The following is a 26,014-nucleotide window of genomic DNA, read 5'->3' on the forward strand; positions in this document are numbered from 1 at the left end:
GTATATAAAAGAGTAATAGATTTCCGTGTGTTCAGATTGTTTATAAGCAGGACAACAATACGCTCAATTCCCTTCTGTGATTGCTGAGCAATGAGGCCAGGTGGAAACACCTCCTAGGCACGTTGGAGTGATTCATATTCTGGGAAGCCACTGTAGGCTAGTAAGTACTACATAAGAAGACTTTGTATTTTCCAGTGTGGTTCTCAGTTTCAGCTTTCGCTTCTGCTCCTCTCACCACAGGCTGAAGGGCTCCTTCAGAAGGGGTGGCAAGTCAGCAAAAGGCGTTAATTGTGTCTAACACAGCTATCATCCTTGGGGCAACATTCTGTATCACATCGTCTAACAAGCTAACCCCTTGTCAGACGTCAGGGTCTTTTTATTTCAGTTCTTTTAAAAGGGAAACAAAACTCTTTAAAGATAGTTGGTAGGGAGACATAAGAGCTTCTAGGGACTAGGAGACCTTGAAGTTGCCTTTTACTAAAATGGGCTGTGATTTCTGAAAGGACAATATAGCAGGTCCTCCAAAAACATCGTTTTCTCCAACATTATTTTGTTATAATAACATTGATGGAGAAAAAAAAATCAGTTCCTGGCCAGGGTCACTGTCTGTGCAGGGTTTGCACAATCTTCTCATTTCTGTGTGTGTTTCCTCCCACAACCCAAAGAAGTGCATTCCAGATCAATTGGCACTGGCGTGTCCAAATTATTCCACAATGAGGAGTGTGGATGTGTGCTTCAGTGTGCCCTGCGATGGAACAGCTGTCCAGGCTGTTCCCTGCCTTGCGGCCTGTCCAGGGCTGGTTCCTGCCTTGTGCCCTGTCCAGGGCTGGTTCCTGCCTTGTGCCCTGAGTTGTGGGGATAGGCTCCGGCCACTCACAGCAACCCTGAGCTGGAATAACTGGGGAAATAATTATGTTAATTTTTTAAATTAATTTTTCTTAAATGTATGTATGGATCGCATTTGTTTCAGTGTTTACCATTAGAAGTGTTTGGGTCTTTATTTAGAAATTTGATAATGTTTTTGTGATGAGAAATAGGTCATAGGAACTTGTTATTTGAACTTGTGATTTCAAGTAGCCTATGGTAAAGTGGATTTTGTTACACCTGGTTTTGCTTAAGGTAGCAATTTCCGAGATCCCATCGACAGCATTAAGGGAGGCCTTGTTGTACAAGGTTTTATAGATTACTGACTCCCATTATTAATTTTCTAAATTACCAGATTATATGTCAGTACCACCAGTTTATTTTTAAAATATGATAAATTCGAAATAAGATAAAGTTCTTTAGAAAGAAAACAGTCTCGGGATTTATGAATGCACAAAGAACCCAACATCAGATATCCACCATCCCAAACAATGCATAAAATTAGATAGTGAGGAAATATCAATTTTTTGACTCAATGACCCTAAAGAATTTTAAAATGTGTTTAAGGGATTCATTTATTTTGTCGCATATCAGAAATTATTTATAATTGCCTGCCTAGAATGAGTTGCATAATAAAAATTTAGCTTTGTAAGCAAAAGGTATTCAAGGCAACATCTTCTATTAACATACTGAGCTTTTTCTCAAAACCAGTGAATGGAACTGACCCAGAGGTCTCATTGTAATTCTATGTTAAACGTGGAAAAATTCCGTTTTACTCCCAAACTTGGACTGTGCATGCTTAAATGCTGCTTTCAATTTATTAATAAGTCTATGTGTCTGCCTTCTTTTTCTGATATCCAGCAGAGAATTTCAAATGATCAAGAGTTGGTAATAGAAAATGCACTTATGTTCTTTTTTTTTTTTTTTAACAAACTTGATCTTTTATTTTCATTTTTATTTTAAGTTTTGGGGTACAAGTGCAGGATGTACAGGTTTGTTACATAAGTAAACATGTGCCATGGTGTTTTGCTGCACCTGTCAACCCATCACCTAGGTGTTAAGCCCATCATGCGTTAGCTATTTTTCCCGATGCCCTCCCTCTCCCCGCCCTCCACCCCACAGGCCCCAGTGTGTGAACAAACTTGATCTTTGTGAGGTGTAATGGTGGATCTAGTCAGAAGCTTGCTTTTTTGTTTGTGTATTTTGTTGTTGTTATCTGTTTATTGGTTGATTGGTTAGTACTACACGCTGTTAAGTTTGTGGTTAGCTCATTTCAAGAAGCTTTAGTTTGGATTTCATGGATTCTTCAGCTGCCACTTCAAAGAGCAAAATTAAAATAAAAAATTTAAAATAATTTAACCAAGATTTTCTCCAAGGTGCTTACTTAGCACTATGACAAAAAGCATAGAAAGACATTTGATCAACTGTAAATATAAAAATGTTAGTAGGTATCCCTTCACAGCCTTTGGATATTCCAGAGAGAAGAGCTTTTTAAAGCCTATATTTGCAAGAGACGGTGCTTATTAAACTATAATCTAATATACCTATCAGTATGGGCAGTGAAAATAACAAACTCTAAGTTTCCTTTCCTTTTTCTTTTCCATTTTATAGCGAAGCAGCAGTTTTGGGAATTTCGATCGTTTTCGGAATAATTCTTTATCAAAACCAGATGATTCAACTGAGGTTCGTAGTTTATTCCATTTTTATGAATGTTATGCAAACACATTATGAAATATTATGAAGACAATGTCACTTTTGCAAAGTAAAATAAGAAAAATAAATACATTTTAAAATTATAGCCTTGCATATGTTTTTGTGATAAATGAACAAACCATTATTTAGTAGTTGTAGAAAGCAATGGGTTCTTGTCACACGACCGGGAAAATTTAGGCACACAGACACATTGTAGGGTGAGTAGGGCAGGGTATACTGGGTGAAAAGGAAAAAAAAAGAGGAACTCTTAGCAAAGCGAGAGTCCTGCTACAGGCCGCTACCTTACAGATTGAATCCCAGGCTACTACATAGCAACAAAAGAGGCCAGGCTCATCCCTGCAGCAAACCACACGAACTTCCCATAGCTCCACCCCCTTCCCCCAGTGCACAGGTGGGCATCATTAAGAGAGAATCAGTTGGGAAAGGGTGGGCTTCATCCAGGATCAGCAGTCTAGTTTTTCAGCCTTCAAGCTGTTTTAGGCTTGAAGGCGAGGTTTCGCAAGGGACCCTTGGCTATTTCCTGTCTCTATCAGTACCCAGTACCGTGCTGGGCATTAAAAGTAAAATCTTATTTTAAGAAGCCTAACAGATGTTTGGGAAAGCAAAACATGAACCCGAAAAGACAGAATTCAAAGTGACACTGACAAATCCAAATTTCCTGAGTATTTCTACTATAAAACAATGTGTGTATACATATACGTACACACACACACACACACGCACACACTGTACTTATACACATTATTTGATAGATATATATTACATTTTATGTAATTTGTAATTGCTTTAAATTAGAACAAGATTAAGTGGCCCAACTGTAAATTTGTTAAGGAGAGCATACGGCTGCTCAATTGGACTCTCACACTTCAGTGTACACTGAAATATCCCATTGGTGAGCGCTACATACACATTTGTCAACGACGAACATTTTAATTGTAGCTTAAGAAAAGCTTCCCATAAAATTAAGTTTACATAATAATAATTTCAACAATAAGTACATTTAATTGAGCACTCACTATGAAATAAGCACAATGCTAACTTTATCTATAACAATTTACCTATCTATAACATAGGAACTATTAGTATATCGATTTTGCCATTGCAGAAATATGCTTGCTTCATCAAGTAAAATTACTTCTAAATTACAGAGTGAATAAATGACAAAGTCCGAACTCAATCTTTTCTCTGACTCCAAAGTTTGCCATAGTATCTATAAAGTGTGGGCCACATTTGCTAAGTGATTAATGACAGGTACAACAACGACTAATAAAATAGTACAGAGAAGGGGTGTCTACTAAGAAAACTGAAAATACTATTTACCATTGAACCTGATTCAGCAACCTCACAGGTAATCTATTCTTTTTAGATCAATAGGTTTTTATATTTTATGCTTATTTTCAAATATATCTATCTGTAATATTTCAAAATATTTTAATTTTGGTAATGATCCCTTTTATTAATTTATTATGTATATATTCACATTTATGAGTAAACTTGTAGATAACTATATAGTCAATCAACATTTACATAATTGTAAGTCACATCTTGTATAAATTTTTAATTCTCCACGATCATACATATATTCTACTGCTATTTAGTTTATAATTCTGGAATTAACCTATACAAGATAGCTCATGTTCATTCAGGTTCATTGGTTAATAATGGTGGCCTAGTAATTTGTAACAGAATTTAGTGAACCTAATAAAATAGTGTGCATATTTTTCAACAATCCAGCACTCATTCAAAAAATAACTACTCTATGCCAGATTTTCCCTTAGACACTCAGGAAGTACTGTTGCAACAACGCATGAAAATCCTTACTTCATGCCTGGAGTCTATAGGGGAAGACAAATCTTAAAAAGACAAGAACAAAACCATAAGTAATATTTAAAAAGAAATTTAATTCAGGCTATGGAGAAAGGCACAGAAAAATGTTAACACTCAAAAGGCATAAACATAGTTTCTTTGTAGCTTCTGTAAATAATGCTAGAAAAACCTGAAAAATGTGTGGTACATTTTTCTGAAGCTTAGAAATGGTAGAGTAACACAAGTAGTAATTAAATAACATTTCTTATTTATGTTAGTTAGCAAAATAATTTTACAATGAAGACAGAGAAAGTTTAAGTAGAGAGAAGAAAAAGGCTGACTCTAAAATTTTAAAGTGCTTCCAAATCATATTTTATTCAGGGCTTTTGAATTAAGCAAAGAATCTTTGCCTTTATAACCTTGAATGTAGAAATTAATAAAGTGCAATGAGGGCTTAAATTGGCTGTCCATTCATATTTATCATAAGCAATTTGGGGTAAGATATGAAGCAAAATATAATACTGATTAATAATGATGTTAACTATGTGGTTAAACTTTTATATTAAAATATTCAAGTTCACTAAAGAGAAGTTTCCTATCATTTTTTATGTTCAGTGACTGACTACCCGTCCACCTATTAGGAATGGTGGGCAGTGTTAAACTAGATGTCCTTCAAGTTTCCTTTCTTGCAAATATAAGGTATTTTAGGACGTTAACCCAAACATGTCCTCCAAGAAAAAAAAATCTGCAAAGTTCTACATGAGATCAAATGCCAGCTCTGTGCTTGGAAGTACTCCAGACACTCAAAGAAAACAGACAAAGTCTCAAGTCTCATGGAGCATGCATCACAGTGGGAGACGCAGACAATAATCAAATGAACAAATATATTATCGGGTAATGTTAACTGCTTAGAGGAATAATTAATCAGGGCCAATAAACAGGACGTATGGAAGTGTGGAGGGTGATCAATCAGAAAATTGCTCTCCTATTATATGACATGTGAATAGAAACCTGGACAACTGAAGGAAGAAATTCTTGGATATCTGAGGGAAGCCAATGGCAAAAGCAAATACAAACTTGGTGAGAACCTGATAGAGAAACTGCAAAGGGGCTAGCATGGCAATACTTTATTACAGTTGTTTTCAAACTTTAGCGAGTATCAGAATCACTTGAAGAGTTTGCTAAAGCACAAACTGCTCCCAAGTGATGTAAATGCCGCTGGTCCAGGGATCATATTTTGAGAACCACTCCTCTAGTGAGCAAGGGAGACTTGAGAAGTAGCGAGGGGCAAGGTGGGTGGTGAGAATATTTTATTTCATATAGATTCTATATAATGTAATATATATCACATAATATGTTAATTATATTGACAGAGCATTATTTTATATTATGATATATAGAGTCTCGTGGCTGTGAACAGTGTGTTTTATTCTGAGTCATTGGTTTAACAAAATTCCTAAGCACAGGCTGAAGCAGTCCAAATAAGATGTTTGATTAATATAGCATGTGAATTACATGAAGATTTCTGTACTAATGGCCGGAACTAGTTCATATTTACTATTGCTTGAGAATATGGGAAATGTGCACGCTAAGATGAAAAAAAAAATCTAACATTTCTCAGTAGATTTAATTAACACAAAAACTTCTTTAAAATAACCACAATCATCTCAATTTCTGTGAGAAGCAAGAGGATATTTTAAGGCCTATTCAACACAGATAGATGCTACAGCCTATCTAAAACTTCCAATAAAATATTTTTCATCTATGTAGACATAAGAACTCCTTACACCTGGTATTTAATATTATTTGTTCATCTCAAGAAGAGGGAATAAAATGATTCTTCAATACAGCTATTTAAAAAATAGCCAAAATTCTCAAAAAGAATCGCAGATGTGAGGCTCAAGTCCTCTAACATCACAAGTTTTACTTTCTGAGTTTGTAGCACAAGCAACCAGGCCTGGACAACTTTAAAAACATGTGTTATGTCCAGATTGTTAGAAATTTTTGAGGCTGCTTCACAGAATGCATGCAAAATCCACAAACTCAGAATGTTCTCTGTAACAGTGATTTCAGATCAATGTTTTTTATTGCTTTATTATTTTGTCTTTTGTAAACAATTCTAAACTAGGCACATGAAGGAGATCCCACAAATGAAAGTGGAGAACAGAGTAAAACTTCAAATAATGGAGGCGGTTTGGGTAAAAAAATGAGAGCTATTTCATGGACAATGAAGAAAAAAGTGGGTAAAAAGTACATCAAAGCCCTTTCTGAGGAAAAGGTAAATATTCTCTGATAATCATTTGTATTTTTCTACTAAAACTTTCTTAAACTGTTCAGCTAGACTGTAGAAGTGCTTGGTACTTTATGAAGTACTTAAGCATTTGTTTTCTTCCTCAGTCATTATGCCCAGGAGTTGGGTGGAAGGAAGTATTACTTTCATTTTAACAGAAGAAACTGACACTCAGAAAGATCATGCATCGGCTGGGTGCGGTGGCTCACACCTGTAATCCGAGCACTTTGGGAGGCCGAGGTGGGAAGATCACCTGAGGTCAGGAGTTCAAGACCAGCCTGGCCAACATGGTGAAACCCCGTCTCTACTAAAAATACAAAAATTAGCTGAGCATGGTGCTGCACGCCTGTAGTCCTAGCTACTCGGGAGGCTGAGGAAGGAGAATCGCTTGAACCTGGGAGGTGGGGGTTGCAGTGAGCCGAGATCTCACCACTGCACTCCAGCCTGGCAACAAAGCAAGATGGCGTCTCAAAAAAAAAAAAAAAAAAAAGATAATGCATCTAGAACGTGATGTGAAGAATAATGTGAAGAACAACATGTCATTAATTTTGTATCAGTACTTCATTCCTTTTTGTTGCCAAATAATATTTCTCCTTTTATAGATGGACCACATTTAATTTGTCCATTTATCACTTAGTGATTACTTGAGTTGCTTTCACTTTTTGGCTATTATGAATAATGCTGCTACAGATACTTCTGTTCAATTTTTTGTGTGGAAATATTTTTTCATTTCTCTTAGATATATAGTAACTCCATGTCTAATAGAGAAACTGGCAAATTTTTTTTTAAGCAGCTGCATCATTTGACATTCCCATCAACAATGTATGAGGGTTCCAATTGCTCTACATCACTGCCAACACTTGTTATTGTCTGTCTTTTTAATACTAGCCATCCTAGTGGATGTGAGGTGGAATCTCATTGTGATTTTGATTTACATTTGGTTGTACTTTACGTTTCTCTGATGACTAATAATGTCGAGAATCTTTTCATGTGCTTTTTAGCCATTTATCTATCTTTGTGGAGAAGTGTTTTTCAAATCCATTGTTCGTTTTTAATTGGGTTGTTTATCTTTTTATTGTTGAGTTTTAAATGTTTTTTATATATTCTGGATGCAAGTTTTTTATCAGATATATGACTTGCAATATAATATATTTTCTCCAATTCTGTGCATTGTATTTTTATTTTCTTGATGGTATTGTTTGTAGCACAAATGTTTCCAATTTTATTGTAGTCCAATTATCTTTTTTGGTCACTTGTGCTTTTGGTAACATATTTAAGAAACCATTGTCTAACCTAATGTAATGAAGACTTACTCCTATGTTTTCTTCTGAGAGATCAATAGTCTCTTAAATTTTGGTGTATCATTTATTTCAAGATAATTTTACTGTACAGTATATAGGAAGAGTCCACCTTCATTATTTTGCATGTAGATATACAGTTGTCCTAACACTATTTGTTGAAAAGACTATTCTTTCCCTATTTGATTGTCTTGGTACCCTTGTTAAAAATCAGTTGACCATAAATATATTGTCATAAATGTATGGATCATAAATCAGTGAGTTTACTTATGGACTCTCAATTCTACTTTATTGATTTTTATGTCTTATGTCCATTCTCTTTTCCAATCCACTTCAACAGGGCTCTGTCCCCAGTACTTCATTAAAATAGCTGTCACCATCAGTAGTGACCTCTGTGTTGCCAAGTCCAATTGTCACTTTTCTTTCTCCTTACTACTTTTCAACTGTATTTGACCCAAGTGCTGCTTTCCCTACATATAGAACATCCACTTTTCTTGTTTCTTTTGACTGGGTATGCTTCTGGCATTTCTTCTTCCTCATAGCTTCCTTTCTTGGCTCTGCTCTCTTTCTCATCCCTTGAAACATCTTGCTTTGGCTTGTTCCTGGATGCTCCACTGAATCTACACTCTCCCCTTTAGTCAGCTCATCTACTGTCATGATTTTGTTTTTCACAACTATATCTCTAGCTATGACCTCTTCACTTATCTGCTGTATTAATACAATCAATTGCTTATTTGATATCTTCATTTAGATGTCCAGTAGACATCCAAAACCTAATATATCCAAAGCTAATATATTTATTCTCTACACGTCTACAAAAAAAAATGGTTTTCTCATCCAGTATTCCCAGTGGCAGCAGACAACACTGATCCCCAAAATAAATAAAAACAAAAATATAAAAAAGAGGAAGAAAGAAAAGAAAATCTAAGAATCACCCTAAATTCCTTCTTTTTCTCACTTTTCACACTAATTCATCAGTAAATTCTCTGAATTATATTACCAAGTATATATAAACTCCCTAATTTCTCCATGTAAACTATTCCTGCTTTAGACTAAATAACCAACCTTTCTTTCCTGGATTACTATCATAATCCCCTAATTGCTTTCCATTCTTTTTATTCTTTCCCCCATAAAATTTATTCTCCATATGAAAGCCAGAAATCTCTCTGACAAGTGGAAATCAGGTCATGGTTAAAATTTCAGTGTCTTCATAGTGCACCCCTTTACTCGGTGTGTTCATTCTAGTCCTCTGAGAAGCAGATCCCAAGAAAAGAGTAGAAACACCACAGATTTATGGGAGGAAATGCTAGGAAGCCTAAAGAGAAAGCCTTTAGACTGCATCGTAAATCTGACATCTATAAAAAGATAAGGAAAAGGAAGAAGAATCAGGTAGAGAGAGTCTCATACTTCAGCAGAATACTGAGAAAGCTTTGGTCAGATTGATGGGGGATTCTTATACTAAAGTTTTCCATTACAGGAACCCTACATTCCACTAGAATGGGCTCAAACAATACCCCTACTTTTTCAGTTACTGAAAGGGAGCATGGCTTTAGTGCAAACAGAGTGATGGATACAGAGGGGCAGTCCTGGGGCTGTCAGTAAAGAAGGGTGCCGCAGCAAGAGATCTAAGTGGCACATTTCCATGGCCACCACACATGGTCTATAAAGCTTTTCTTGATGTGGCTCCAGTCTACTTCCCTAAACTCACACACGAATATTCTCCTTTCTCTCACTACATTAGCCTTGTTGTTTTCCCCTGCACAACCCAAGATAATTCTGAGTTCAATTATTTTGCTGTTGCTCTTCCTTTTGCTTGGAAAACTGTCTCCAAAGCTTCACATAAGTTACATTTTCTTATCCTTTAGGTCAATAATTCAGGGCGTATATTACTGTATGGCAGAGGTCTTTGGAGGATACTCCATTTAAATCAGCCAACCCCTAACCCTAACCTCAGCAACAAATTCTCTCACATCACCCAGTTTTATTTCTTTTGTAACACTTATTATTCTCTGAAATTGTCTTATTGTGTTTATACACACCTCCCCAAATACTCTACACAGACACACACACACACACACACATAGCTAACACAATAAAATATCCTTCATTATAGCAAGCACCCTGTTATCTTGTTTACCATGAAAATCCCCAGTTCCCAGAACATTGCTCAGTACCTAGGAGGTCTTCTATAAAATTGTGTTGAATGACTGAATGAATAAAGAAATGGATAAAAGTGGAGAATCAAACTGAGTGTATATCATTTGTATATTCTAAAGTTTTATCAATGTTTAGAAATGCTCACAAATAAAGAATGTTGAATTACATTCTGATGAATATTAAGAAATTCATAGGTTTAATCCAAACTATTGAAATATGGAAAACATTGGAGATGTTTTCAAGAAAATATAATTTGTTTTGAAATTGTCTGTCTTTTCTAATTTTATGCAAGATTTGCTTCTCACTTGACTAGGTGGCAAGCATGGTATTAGATTTGTAAAGCTTCTTAGATAAGCTTTGCTTTAGAATTGCAAAATATACATGTTTTATTCATATCTAGTGATCTGGTAGGATGCAAATAACTGACATGAAACAACTATGCAGAGTTTAAGCTTGTAGCATCAGATCTCAATGGATTAGTAAAGGTGGTAAATAGAGGATAAGGACAACATGAAGAAGTAAAAGTGCTTTAAAAGATAAACCATGGATGTCAATAAATCTAACACTTTTGATTAAATAATATTGATATGATATTCATCCTAGTTTGTAAAAATGAGCCATTATAATTTCAACTGAATTCTACAAAAAGAATGTGTCATCTGGATGATTTTTCCAAGTATATTGTAAAAGGTTTTGCTAGAAATTGAACTGAAGATTAACTACTTTCGTATTTTATCCTTATGTATCCTTAAGTATTTTATTGCTAAAATACGTCTTGTCTATTAAATCAATGTACACAACGAACACCTCTGTGGAAATCTTCTCTCTGTACCTAACCTCTGATATGTTTTCTGAAGGTTGAGGAAGATGGAGAGAATGCCCACCCATATAGAAACAGTGACCCTGTGATTGGGACCCACACGGAGAAGGTGTCCCTCAAAGCCAGTGACTCCATGGATAGTCTCTACAGTGGACAGAGCTCATCAAGTAAGGCTAATGAATCAGGGACAAGATCCTGGGTGTGAGGTCTGGGTTAAATTAATTAAAAAACAACAAGTTAAATCAGCAACAAGTTTCCAGCTACTTGATAAGAGAATTGGTAAAAATTTAGGATATATTAAATCTATACAGAGTTGCTATTGTTTAAATAATACATAATATATTTGACGCAGTCATATGCTGTGTTGAAACTTTTAACACTGTAGTCAACGGGGCTCCTGGGGATATGCCTCAAAAAAGTCATATTAGGAGATTAAATCTGCATCTTTAAAATAAAAATCTTTGTTGGAGTGAGCCAGCTATATCTTGAGTCAAAATATTTAAAAATGACTTGAAGTATTCAGATAAATGAAATTTATTTTCTGTTCTGTTCTCTGTCTCTTTCTTTCTCCCTTCCTCTTCCCTGCTTCCCCCTCATTCTTTCTCCCCCCGCCACTTTCCTTTTTTCCTGAAGTACTCTGAAAAATGTAGCACGTTTGCATCAATTTACTTTTACTGACATTTACCTTTTAGATCTTAACCCAGCATTAATGAGTAAAGAGTGAAGCAATATGCCAATAATAAATGGTAAGATTATCACCAATTAGGTGGCAAAAAGGGATCCATAAGTAACCAACAAGGATTTTCTAATGAAGATTAATATTTTTTCTAAGAAGGAAATCACTCAGGATTTAGTCAAATTTCCAGCTACAATATTTGGATGAAACGATTGATATTGCAGGGTGCCTTGTGACTTTTTATATGTAGACTGTTATACATCTCTCTAATCTTTTCAGGGCTTTTAAATGTTTTTGCAAAGTTTATTTTCCATTTGCTTTTAAATCAACTGCTTCTGTTATTTGAAGATGTATGGCAAAGACCAGATGTTTCAAATATCCTGAGTTTTATTCCTATTTTCCTATTGGCTGTAGAACAGTTATTTTGTGACAAAAGCTAACACAGAAACATTTAAAGAATTTTTTTTGCATGTATGAAATTCAGATCTCATTAGTATTCATTTCTTCTGGAAGTTTAAAAACTCTATATTGTGATGCTAGATGTGGGGAGAATTTTATTAGCTAGAATGGACTGTGAAAAGCCCTGGTCTGGAGTTGTCATGGAAGGGAGGGTGTGAAGAAACGGTGGTCCATTTTACCATTACCATATACCACTTAATTTATGCGATTAGATGCAACTCATCTGTGTTTTACATCAGTTCACATACAACGTGGAGCATCTTGAAGGAGCTATACCTTATTTCCACAATGCATGGTAGTGAAATGTGGGCTATTCCCTCATTGAACAGAGTGAGGAAAGGCTAGACTGAAGGAAGATGTGAAGTGATGACTGAGTGTGAGGGCGGGGGAGGAGAATTACTTCCACTGGGAGCCATTCTTGTTCCCAGGCAGGTGACAAAATGCTCTTTTCTGTTTTTCCTGAAGTTTAAGATCAAAAATAAGAGGATCAGACAAGGATTTGGAACAGTTTTAAAGGCCCGGTTTAGAAGTTTCAAACCACATGGGGATACAGACATTCAGACACACTTTCTCCTTCCCTTACACTCATACAACAAGCAAAAGTGCCACCTGTTATGACAGAAATATTGCCTCAAAATGGCCTTCGATACACAGTGGGAACTCTGGGGAAGAAATTGTAGGGAATTTTGTAATGTGATGCTTTTGGCAAGTGTCCAATACTTAGTACATTGTGTACTGGATCAGAATACGGAGAATGAAGTGAGAGGGTACTCGGGTTGGTGGTAGAGGAGAGAGTGGCCAGATTGTCAGGAAAAAGGTTAGAAATGGCTCAGAGGACAGACGTCACTGACGGAGAGTAACTGGGAGACAGACACCAGGATGGGTCAATTAGAACTTCCCCATGAGCCTGGCATCCAGTGTTCCAGCATTATCAATACTTAGTTGTGTCCAGATGATGGTTCAGAATGCTATAAGTCTTCTATGACAACTGTGAACTTCTGCTTTCATCAGGTGGCATAACAAGCTGTTCAGATGGTACAAGTAACCGGGACAGCTTTCGACTGGATGACGACGGTCCCTATTCAGGACCATTCTGTGGCCGTGCCAGAGTGCATACAGATTTCACGCCAAGTCCCTATGACACTGACTCCCTCAAAATCAAGGTGAGAGGACATCATATCCCACCTTCTGAATGGTTTGTCAAATGCTGATTTTATGATCTGTTTCAGCAAGTATAACCAGTGGGAAGACAGTGTGAGTGTGCTCTTCCCAACAGTAGAAGTGGGGGCTAGCTTACAGTGCTAAGGATTTTTTTTCTTTTTTCTTTCTTTTTTTTTTTTTTTTTTTTTTGAGACGGAGTGTCTCTGTCACCCAGGCTGGAGTGCAGTGGCGCGATCTCGGCTCACTGCACTCCGCCTCCCGGGTTCATGCCATTTTCCTGCCTCAGCCTCCCGAGTAGCTGGGACTACAGGCGCCCGCCACCACGCCCGGCTAATTTTTTGTATTTTTAGTAGAGACGGGGTTTCACCGTGTTAGCCAGGATGGTCTCGATCTCCTGACCTCGTGATCCACCCGCCCCGGCCTCCCAAAGTGCTGGGATTATGGGCATGAGCCACCGCGCCTGGCCCAGTGCTAAGAATTTGAATAAAATATGTGAGGTGGAGTCAGGGTATCAGTCTGTTCAGGCTGTTAGTGTAAGTTGTTATTATGTAGATGATTCAGGTTCAGAGTCTATCAGGGAGGAAAGAATTCTCTCCATTTTCCTGAAAACCAAAAGCCTCACAGTTGCTGAAGGTGCCCAACTCTGCCTGATACTTGCAGGAATAGAAATAATGAAGAGAGAGGGAGAGAAGGTGCAAATGTCAGGCAAGAGCCCAGCAGAGCAAAGGCCTTGGGAACCAGACTTGACAGGGCAATTCCAGTATTTTTTATTTTTATTTTTATTTCCATTGTTTATTGGGGAACAGGTGGTGTTTGGTTACATGGGTAAGTTCTTTAGTGGTTATTTGTGAGACCCATCAGAAAAAGAAAAAGACCAATTGGTTTGTCCATACTAATATGATTCATTCATACTTCTATCTAAACTTTGCTGTGAGCTCAATCTAAACGTTATCTCTTCTTAATAAGAGGAGAGCATGAATACCTCAAAAAGAATTATGTAGCATAATTTACCCTTAGTGTACACATACTTTTATGTGAATTCTGCAAAATTTCTTTATTTTAGATGAATGAAATACTTGAAATGGGTTTATTTATACCACAGATAAATTTTTCAGATGCACTAGAAATATATAGCATAACAGACTTCTCTTTCATCTCCTTCCCCAGCTGGGGAGCACCTCCTGGGATGATAACTTGAGCTTTGTTACATATATATTACTTTGACAGTATAAATAAAAAGAGCATCATTTTTTAGTTCAGATAACTTGGACTTGAGTTCTGGTTCTGCTGTTAACTTCCTGCAAGCTCTTCAGAAGTCATTTAATATCTCTGTTTCTTTTTCTGTAATATTTAAATTAATAATGATGATACCTCTTTTATGTATCTAAGAGGTGTGTTGTGAGCAAAAATAGAGTAGGCAAAAGTGTTTTGTAAATTACACTGCACTCTACAGTTATAAGCTGATAAATTGATATAATAACAGAAACAGAAACATGTCATCAAACTATATGATAGCTTTTTGTCAAGAATGTTGAAGTTTTCTTCATTATAACTAGTAAATAACTTCTTTGAATTTTTTTTAAGATAGGATCTCACTGTGTTGCCCAGGCTGGAGTGCAGTGACATGATTACAGCTCACTGTAGCTTTGAACTCCTCCCGCCTCAGTCTACAGATACATGCTACCATGCCATGCTAATTAAAAGAAAAAAAATTGTAGAGATGGGATCTCACTTTGTCACCCAGGCTGGTCTCAAACTCCTGGCCTCAAGCAATCCTTCTGCCTTGGCCTCCCAAAGTGCTGGGATTATAAGCATGACCCACCATGCCACCAGCCTGAACTTTTGAAGCAAGTGAATGTTTAGATTTGTTTCTGTTATATCTGAACCCCTTTAGCATAATGTCCTCATTATTCTAGTTTTCTGTGATTTCATTCTTTCTATCAATGAGGTTCTCTGAAATCGAATGTGTATGGATTTCTTTGCCCTTAGAAAGGAGACATCATAGACATTATCTGCAAAACACCAATGGGGATGTGGATGGGAATGTTGAACAATAAAGTGGGAAACTTCAAATTCATTTATGTGGATGTCATCTCAGAAGAGGAAGCAGCGCCCAAGAAAATAAAGGCAAACCGAAGGAGTAACAACGAAAAATCCAAGACTCTGCAGGAGTTCCTAGAGAGGATTCATCTGCAGGTGAGCAACTCTGTGTCCTGTTTGCTTTTGGCGGCATGTAAATGGAAACACTGAAGGGAGTGGATCAGTATTTGTGTTGCGTTGCTTAAAAATACAAGACTTACAAGCAAAGGAAAGCCTGTTTTCCTAGAAGAGCTCTTATTTCTCCTTTATTACTTTTTTTATGCAAGGAAAAGTCTTGATATAATATCCCTTGGACTATACCTTAATAGTATTTAGCAGTGACAATAGAGATTGATGTTGAGAAAATGCAGTGAAAAATGAAAAATATCTAGGAGAATAAAAAGCCCTAAGAAAATGTCTAAATGAGAATGGTAAAGAGAGTATAAGGAATAAAGTAAGTTTAAAACAGTGAAAGGAAAAATGAGAAGGGCATTGTATTTTCTACAAAGCAGAGATCAAAATCAAGTTGAGAGAAGATAACTGAATATAATCATTTTAAAAGTAATTTGAGGGAAACGGTGATCATCAAGCCCCATAATGATTGTGTTAAGGAAACTGTGTTGTCTGTATGTATAACCCAATTATGATTTTCTTGTTATATTACGAAAATTCTTTTGAAATATCTACCTGGTTAAATAGTGTGTATATACAATACACCTAGTATCAATCAATTTACAGTTTTGCAATCCATTTCTAAAATTAGCTCAGCAGCACTTTGATAGTTTTCAAAATTTTCTGATTTTTTTTTCTGAATTATCGAGTTATGTTCCTGTCTGTAAACACAGTATCTAAGCCTTCCTATATTACTATTGGTGCACCTCAAATGGGATATTCCTATGAGAATGTATGGGTTAGCATCTTGCCTCTGAATCTTATTCGTTCTGTGACCTGTGAGAAAACCAAGGTCTACAAGACTGAAATGACTTCCCCAAGAACGCACAGTTAAATGGTTATATGTCGGAACAGGAATTTTTGTGTTCTTTATGCTAATTCAGTGCTAAGAATACACTTTTTGAAAGAAAGAATTGTCACTCTTCTTGCTTTTCTTCCTTTTTTTGTTAAAAAGGGGTGGTCATAAGTTCTTCCTGATTACTTAAAACTTGTAGACTTCCTCTTATTCTATTTTAGTAATTAAAATAAGGATATTGCAATTAGATGAAGTAAAATAGGAGGAATCTGAGGAAGTTGAAAAAGCACTCAACTTCACTTAATATTTTTATTTTGTTTGAGAGGATAGAGGTTTCAAAATAACATACAGACTTTGAAATCAGAAACCTATGAATTTTAAACTAATACATATTGATTCAAATGATGGACAAAATATACATGCTGAGAAAACAAATCTTTCCCCAACTACGGTGCTTCTATGCTTAGTAAAAGCTTTCAATTAAATAGAAAGTCTCGAATTCCTTTGGTTTATATAATGCCTTTCAACCAAAATGCTACACCCACTTTTTTGTATAGAATTACATCTGTTTCAAACTCATTTTTTAACCTACCCCAAGAACGTTTTGAGAGTAGATGCTTTTGCAATCATGAAAACAAGAAGAGATGTAGATTCTGAAATATGACTGTAGCATGCTACTCTGCTAGAGACATTTTATTAATAGACTTAAAGTAATGCTAATTCTGTCAATTTAGTTAGTTGAGAAGTGAAACATTTCCAAACGGGACTCATGATCCAACTATTTAATTTATCCATGATTTGGAATTGTATAGCTTAAGGTAATTATTTCTTCTTTACATTTGGCCTTCCAAAAGGCAAGAATTATACAACATAATCATTTAAGAACCCTGGAGTTCATATGTCAAAAAGGAATACAAGTGAAGTGAAGTAAAAGTTCTATTGGCACCTTTGGTTCCTATATGCATCTCTATACTTTCTTTAAAGAGAACTAAAAATAAAATATTTGAATCTGACTAACTTGCATTATATTTTTTGTCCCACAGGAATACACCTCAACACTTTTGCTCAATGGTTATGAGACTCTAGAAGATTTAAAGGATATAAAAGAGAGTCACCTCATTGAATTAAATATTGAAAACCCAGATGACAGAAGAAGGTTACTATCAGCTGCTGAAAACTTCCCTGAAGAAGAAAGTAAGTGTGCACACCTACTCTTCTCCCCAGCTGATGATCAGTTTAACGTAAATAGTATAATCATTAGAAACAAAGCCCCAGTTTTCTTTGCTGAGATTATGAAAGCACGCTTTCCCATAAAATAAGCATTTTCATGTAAGTTTGAAAACAATAACTCTGGTCAAATATGTAGTTAGGAAAAGGAACTTATTTCCTTATTGGACTCAGGAAATGAAAGGACTTTTCTGGGTACCTCATTTCCATTCTGCAAAGCTATTAATTTACATGCAAGTGGATGCCTGCATTCCCTAAGACTGAGGGAGTTAGAGACAAGTATTTAATAACAGCATAAGCCATTAGTGAGAAATGTCACACATGGCTTCTGTAGAATAACACGAGGCTTTAAGATAACGAGCCTTCATGGCACACAGGAAAACTCATTTCATTACCACATAGTCATATCTTGTACATGTTTATAGTACTCTTTCAAAATGTTATAATAGCTTGCAAAAATATTCAGCACTCACTTTTATTATCTGAGATGGTTCTCTGTATTTGTAAGTATTAACTGAAGGTGAAATAATCATGGAGATTTACACAATACTGTCCACAGCAACCAGGCTTGTAAAGATAGGATAGCTTTTGTTTTTTATAATTATCCAATCCAGACTGCCTTTCCTGCCAAATCTGGTCAGGCCCCCAAACACTGAGGTTAGGGTGTGCCAAACTCTGCAAGGAGTATTTTGTGAGCAATCAAAAGGGGAAAATCTAACTTTAAAGATAAAAAGGAACTTAGATTATCAAATCCAGCCTTCTCTATCAAAAAATACTACTACTAATAATAATTACTAGTATTAATATTATTAGTTTTTGAGATGGTGTCTAAATCTGCTGTCCAGGTTGGAGTGCAGCGGCGCAATCTTGGCTCACTGCAACCTCTGCCTCCCAGGTTCAAGCGGTTCTCATGCCTCAGCCTCTGAGTAGCTGAGATTATAGGCATGCCACCACACCTGACTAATTTTTGTATTTTTAGTAGAGATGGGGTTTCACCATATTGGCCAGCCTAGTCTCGAACTCCTGACCTCAAGTGATCCACCCACCTTGGCCTCCCAAAGTGCTGGGATTACAAGCGTGAGCCACTGCACCCAGCAGTAAAAATAATACTAGTAATTATTAACTACATTTTTAAAACATATGTACTCTGAGCAAGACTCTGGGCCAGGGTCTTTCCTGATTATTCTCTTGAGTACTTACCCCAGTTCTTTGAGTTAGACAGTACCGCCCTCATTTTTATGATGAGAAATTGAGACAGCAAGTAACTTGTCTAAGAACACTCCCTTAGCGAAGTGTAGAGTTGGGATTCCAACCCAACGTATGTGCTGCTATGTTATACTTTCTAACACTACAAGTAACAGCCCAGATGGAGAGTGAGGAGGGAGGAAAGTGTTATTTAGGGACCAGGCCTCCTGATTGTCCTTTTGTGGGCTATTCTATACTCTCTCAAAAGTCCCACAAAATTGACGTAGAGCACATATTTCCTATACACTGGCTTTTTATCTAGTGAAAAGTAGTTTACTTTTTAAGAAATTGCTTTTTTACTTTATTCTTATCATCCTTTTCCAAGAGCTTTCACAGGCATACCTAATTTGACATCAGCAGAACTGATTTCATCATCAGGCCTAGGTTATTATATGCTTTCTTTGAAATTGTGGGGCTGGGAGATGCAAAAGAGAGGGAGATGTGGTCATGGAGGCAGACAAAGTTCAAACATCAGAAAGTAGCCAATTTAATCAATATTTCAAGTCAAGACAAAATTGATCAGTATAAACAGATATAGTAAGTTCTTTCAGGTAAAGGAGTCAGTTTCATTCACATCTTGTCATTTCAAGACATGGCTCCTCACTAAACAATGTTTGGCTTAGAAGTAGATTCTATAGAGTTTTATTATGGACAATGTCCAGTGTCATCGCCAATACTCTCCAAAATGATTTGACCATGAAATACAGGGAGGAGAAGAGTATTTTTTGAACACTTGCAAATGATTGCTTTTCTTCCATAATAGCACACATCTAGGTATTTTGCCCTATTTGCAGATGAGGCAAAAATTTGGAGGTGAATTTTAAAGAAGTCAAACAGCTAGATGAGTGCAGAGATGGAGATTTAATCAAAGGGAGTCTGCTATAAAACTCCTCCACGTGTGCAAATTGGCCAATATGAAAGCAATTAATATTTGAAAATTGAAGTTTTCTGGTACTTCACCAATTTTCTCAAGGGCTTTAGTTCAGTTTTCTATATCAGAAGGTAAAAGGCGAGAGGCTACCATGGCTGCCTGTCAACAGGGTTTGTGGAGAGAAGGGGCTGGGAACCTGGGCAAGCAGCACTTTCAGCAATAAACGGTATCCCCAGGGGCCCACAGAGGGAAGTTGGGTTCTGTGCCAAAGGCTTGCGTCCCCTTAATTTTTTCATTCCACTTCACTCATCACCTGTCTCCTTTCTATGCTAACAAAAGAACAATTATTCATAGATGGTAAAATTATTTATCGAGTCGGTGTAATTAAAAAGAAAAAAAAGAAAAGAAACACCCGACCCAAAATTCTTCCACTGCAAGATGAGAAGATGAAAATCCAAGTAGCTAAGTGGCTTTCTCAAGCTCACAAATCTACAATTCAGTCTCTTACATCTATCAGAAACATGTTCTGCCATATCCTGGTCTCTGAAAACAAAACATAGTGTCTCCAAAGCATTAACTGCTTTTTGATATTTGATATATATTTGATATAAAAAAGGACATGTCCCAGAAATTATTTCCCTGCATAAAACTTTAGAAAATGATGCTTGAAGGTCACTAGAAGTTGATTACTTAATGACAGCCAGTAAGGTACAAACATACACAGAGCCAAATTCTGGGAGACGAAAAATGGAAAAAAAATACAGATTCAACCAGTGCTTCTTGTCAACACACTACACTGAGATTTTTCTTATTTTAATTTTATGGTCTAGAGTAGTATTAGAATATACATGTCAAAAAGATGCATATTGCATGTTAGGCTATTCTGACTGAAAGCTATTTATCTTATATGAAACTGCTTTGCTCAAGAAATAAAGAAGAATGACTTCCATTTGTCGATAAGATGTTGAGTTCTGATGATTTGGCACCATACTGGCTGCATGCTTATTTTCATCTATTTTCTACTCTGTGAATCATATCTCCTACAACCATGCTAAAGATTAAACACACAACCTTCCTGTACCTTGAATGATAAAGACCTTGAGTATATGGTTATATAAAACTGAGACATTTAAAAACAAATGCTTGTCATGTTAAAGGTTAAAAATAGTTTGCTTTTTTTTAAAGAATAGGGCATGTAATTTTCTAGGATATTATGGATGCATTTTATTTTGATCATTGAATGATGTCAGTTTGAGGAATGGCAATAAATTCCTAGTTTGGTGTTTCATTGTTTGTTAGATTGAGAACATAAAAAGATTTGCTTTGCTAATCATTCAATATAAAAGTTGAGCAAAATGGGCACATATCTTGAGGATAAGAGCTAAAATTTTGAGATAATGTAGAAAAGACAACAAGTCCAATGTGAGACTTGAATATATCTAGAGAGACCAAGAGGATGAGGTACAAAACATGGTAAAAAACAGACTTCTAAGATTTAAAGTAAGCATTTTTCCTTTTCTCTTCTTAGCCCAAGATAGATAGCATTGTATCCACTTTGACCTTGAAAATGTAAACTGGATTATACTTTTTTTTTTTTTGTATTATACTTTAAGTTCTGGGATACACGTGCAGAACATGGAGGTTTGTTACACAGGTATACACATGACATGGTGGTTTGCTGCACCCATCAACCCTTCATCTACATTAGATATTTCTCCTAATGCTATCCTTCCCCTAGCCCCCCACCCCCTGACAAGCAGTGGTGTGTGATGTTCCCCTCCCTGTGTCCATGTGTTCTCATTGTTCAACTCCCACTTATGAGTGAGAACATGTGGTGTTTGGTTTTCTGTTCCTGTGTTAGTTTGCTGAGAATGATGGTTTCCAGCTTCATCCATGTCCCTGCAAAGGACATGAACTCATCCTTTTTTATGGATGCATAGTATTCCGTGGTGTATATGTGCCAGATTTTCTTTATCCAGTCTGTCATTGATGGGCATTTGGGTTGGTTCCAAGTCTTTGCTATTGCGAATGGTGCTGCAATAAACATATGTGTGCATGTGTCTTTATAGTAGAGTGATTTATAATCCTTTGGGTATATACCCATTAATGGGATTACTGGGTCAAATGGTATTTCTGGTTCTAGATCCATGAGGAATCACCACACTGTCTTTGACAATGGTTGAACTAATTTACACTCCCACTAACAGTGTAAAAGCGTTCCTATTTCTCCATATCCTCTCCAGCATCTGTCATTTCTTGACTTTTTAATGATCCTGATTCTAACTGGTGTGAGATGGTATCTAGGTCGCTGCTTGGCGGGAAGTAAAGATGCTTCTCCAACAAGCTGATGAAAGGGCTGGTATGTGGTGTTAGTGCTGATCACAGGATTACCTCTGGAGGAGGATAACCACCCTGAGATTCTGCAATCCTAGCAAGACCAGCATAGATATTTGGAATTTGTTCCTGTGTTGCATTAAAACTAGAGTAATTAGGTCATCAGTTCCCTCAACTGGGAATCTAGATAAGGTTATAGGGAGAAGAAAAATTAGGGTGAGATGCAGCTCTTGAAGGGACAAGAGAGCAGGATCTGTTTATTTTGTGCACATTTGGGTTTTTCTGTTTATCATCTGAATTTAAAAATGTTTCATTTACTTTGGGAGTAAATATTCCCAAATAAAAAAGAGAACAGAGAGTGTGTGTGTGTGTGTGTGTGTGTGTGTGTGTGTGTGTGTGTGTATGTGTTGTTCCATAAACACAATCTTCAAGGCCCCTTTGCCTTACTCTGAAGTGCCTCTTTAGAATAATAAGATGGTTTACTGTTGTTTATAGTAAACATCTTCTCTTTATTCTGCACTTGTTCCTCATTTTTCACATTTAGAAGCACTTCGATGTGTCTTAAAATTGTGTCTATGAGAATATGTACTATTGTCCTTGGGGAAAATGAGTGATGGAAATACCTTGTTTGCTCTAGATTACAGGGATAAACTTAAAATTGAAAAAAAAAGTAACAGAATAAGAAAACTTTACAGAATCTGTATACAATGCATTTGAGGTACCTGCAAACTCTGGTTGCAGTGCCAAATGAGGAGGAAGGGGAAAGGGTGAGTTGTGTGCCAGGACGTTGATACCAGCTGTGGTCACAGTAGCCCCTCATTGCTCAAGCATCCCCAGTTGTGCCTTCCTGCCTGCCTGCCTGCCTGCCTGCCTGCCTGCTCACATCGATGCATGGCAAATGGCAGGCCGCAGCCAGGAGCCTGGAACATGAGCTGTCAGCAGGGGAGATTTGCATTTATGCCAAGCAGCAGTCCAGCAGTTGGCCTAACAGTGTGCCAGCATAGCCTGGGCCTAGCCCCTGACATGTGTACCTGGAGTTTCCAACCCACTTGCCATATGATTTGCATCTAGATTCAAGAAATATACAGCTTTAAAGAAAAGCTATGCTACCTGTCCACACAAAGTAGATAAAACATGCAGGCATTTTACTTGTATTTAATATCTATAGTCATAGTTGTTTGCCCTCATGCAATTTAATTTCTTCAGATTTCTTTTTAATTTTGCCTCCAAACTTTCATTTATGATGGATGCCATATTCCATATCATACAAAAAACTATAAAATAAAGTATAAGTATTCTCACTTTTCTACCGGAAAATTTCCAATGAAAAGTGTTCACAGATTTTTCACTTTAGCCACATTAGGACCTCTCTAATGGCCGTATGTATAGAGCATTCCTGTACCTGTGTTTACATTGCATTGTGATTGTATACTACACATAGCTTTGTAATGATTACCCCGGCCAAACAAGACCGAATCTTCTATTACCATATGCTTTCCCAAAGCCCCTAGTCCTGTGCTTTGCATTAGTGGGTGGTTAACGTAAAATGAGTAAATGATGAATGAGGAGGTCAGAAGATCCCCAAATAGTAAGTCAGTCTTCTATTATTATAAAAATAAAGTTGCAGGCCGGGCGCGGTGGCTCATGCTTGTAATCCCAGCACTTTGGGAGGCCGAGGCGGGCGGATCACGAGGTCAGGAGATCAAGACCACGGTGAAACCCCGTCTCTACTAAAAATACAAAAAATTAGCCGGGCGTGGTGGCGGGCGCCTGTAGTCCCAGCTACTCGGAGGGGATGAGGCAGGAGAATGGTGTGAACCCGGGAGGCGGAGCTTGCAGTGAGCCAAGATTGAGCCACTGCACTCCAGCCTGGGCGACAGAGCAAGACTCCGTCTCAAAAAATATATATAAAATAAATAAATAAATAAATAAATAAATAAATACAGTTGCCTGCAATCCCACCTCACACATACAAGTATGTGTAATAAGCAGATCGGTATTCGAGCATGTTGTCAAGATTTAGTTTATGAATATGCTAACCATGCATGTGTGCATGCGTGTGTGCAAGAGTGTAAATAAGTACATTTTTGGAGGGCAATAATGTAAAACACAAAGTCTAAAATATGCACACTTTTGTATCCAGAAATTCCAGTTCTAAGTATTTGTCCTATGAAATTCAAGATACAAACGCATAAAAATACTAGCTAAAAATCTAGTTGTTTTGGGTAAAAACTAAAAACAATAGGGACTTCCATCAATAATTAACCTATTAAATAAATTAAGATATACCCAAACAATAAAGTAGTTTTGAAGGTGTTATGTTAAGAAAATGATATAGCATGCTATTTACTGATATTAAAGTTTTTTAAAAATATGTTAAATGTGAAAGCAAATTGTAGATCAACAATATGCAGAGTATTCCTATTTTTGTCAAAAGTAATAGTTTTAGACATAATGAAATTAGTTTTTTATCATATCTATATAGGGAAGGCAAAATTTTATCTCTACCCTCTTAGGCTTTTTAAAACGGCTGAAAATTAAATTGACATAAGACAGACCAACGGAAGAAAATCATATAAATTTATTTAACACAAATTTCATGTGGCAAGGGAGGCTTCATGGGAAATGAAGACCCAAAGATGCAGTTAGAGTTGAACACTTCTATACTGAATTAGACAAAGAATAATAAGTTGTGAAAATGTGACAAGTCACAGAAGCTTGAAATAGGCTAACTAATTGGGTGAAGTGGTTAGATAGATAAGGGTTTGTCTAACATGGCTTGTTTGTACAGATTTCTCTCTGCCTCAACTTCCTGTCCTTGATGATAGGAATGATACTTTCCTTCTGGTAGAGGGAAGGTAGCTTTCACATGGAAATGTCATCTGCTTTTAAGAAGCAGAAGGAAAGTCAGACTAGGCATGGTGGCTTATGCCTGTAATCCCACCACTCTGGGAGGCTGAGGCAGGAGGATTGCTTGAGCCCAAGAGTTCAAGACCAGACTGGGCAACCTAGCCAGACCCTATTTCTCTCTCTCTTAAAAAAAAAAAAAAAGGGGGGGGGGAAGCCAGAGTGATATTCTTGCACCTGCTCTCTTCAAGTGCCTTCAACTCAAAATAGTCAATATGCCAGAGCAGCATATTTTGGGGTAATGTGTTCTTAACTCCTTCATCATGTAAATGGGTTTAATTAACCTATAAGAAATATGAACTTGACTTTCCAAGGCTCCTAATTAAATAATGTGTGACAGTTTTAAACATTATTTGGTCATTACCAAAATAGTCAGTACAATATGATAACTTTAACTGAGGAGGATAAATATTTCCTGGGACCAAAGCCCTCCATAGGGTGTACGGTTGGGGAGAGTAGCAGTCTAATGAGATTGCCCAGGTAGGTGCTGAGTTATCGTGATCTTGAGTGAGTATGCCTCTGCCTCTACTGAAGTTCCTAGCACAGTGGAAGTGGAGATTGCCCTAGCTGAAAGCGAAAAGGTCTATTTCCAGATACACATCTCGTTAGAAGCTAGGCTCCAAAAAGAGATATGCAAAAGGAGGGGGAAGTCATTTCAACTCCATATCCTCTCATGGCCTCAGGGGAACAGAAGCCAAGGGTTATTTTCCTATGAATGGAATCCTATTTTTCATTTGTTGTTGTGTTTCCAAAAGGTGGGTTAGTATTCAAGTGAAATGAACACCAAATATTCACTGTTATTAGGAGAATTAAAGTGTTCAGGTAACTAAAGAATGTGCTTTAGATGAAATAAAAAATAACGGAGAGACATGCCATGCTGTCCACTAAAATTTCCTCCCTGGATAACGCTGCCTCTGGAATAATAAATATAGCCATAGTTACCTGAACAGTGACTGGGTTTTCATTTGAGTGACTCCAGTGAGGTTAAAACATGAGGCTGAGGTTTTGAGTCATCCTAAGATGTGTATCCCTGGGTTTTCCCTCTTTGGAGATGGTCCCAGGATAGAGAAAAACAGGAGGATGATTGATGGAGCTGAGAGGTATTCTCACTTGAATTTTAACCAAATTCCTATTTTGCTC

General features: G+C 36.8%; 1 protein-coding gene across 3 annotated transcripts in view; it reads left to right on the forward strand.

Annotated features, from left to right (window-relative positions):
• SAMSN1 (SAM domain, SH3 domain and nuclear localization signals 1) overlaps window positions 1-26,014 on the forward strand; it is a 166,848-nt gene that overhangs the window by 135,780 nt on the left and 5,054 nt on the right. For 2 of the 3 annotated variants that reach the window (XM_058427812.1, XM_032175258.2), the window contains 6 exons: window positions 2,476-2,547; window positions 6,512-6,661; window positions 10,986-11,115; window positions 13,095-13,246; window positions 15,234-15,440; window positions 17,334-17,484. In XM_058427812.1, the coding sequence (XP_058283795.1) occupies window positions 2,476-2,547; window positions 6,512-6,661; window positions 10,986-11,115; window positions 13,095-13,246; window positions 15,234-15,440; window positions 17,334-17,484 (862 nt within the window). Of the gene's footprint in view, window positions 1-2,475; window positions 2,548-3,804; window positions 3,926-6,511; window positions 6,662-10,985; window positions 11,116-13,094; window positions 13,247-15,233; window positions 15,441-17,333; window positions 17,485-26,014 lie in introns of those variants that run through there. The other variant, XM_058427814.1, reaches the window with a different exon arrangement.

The sequence above is a fragment of the Hylobates moloch genome, unplaced genomic scaffold (genome assembly GCF_009828535.3).
Source record: "Hylobates moloch isolate HMO894 unplaced genomic scaffold, HMol_V3 SCAFFOLD_14, whole genome shotgun sequence".
In the NCBI taxonomy this organism is placed as follows: domain Eukaryota; kingdom Metazoa; phylum Chordata; class Mammalia; order Primates; family Hylobatidae; genus Hylobates; species Hylobates moloch.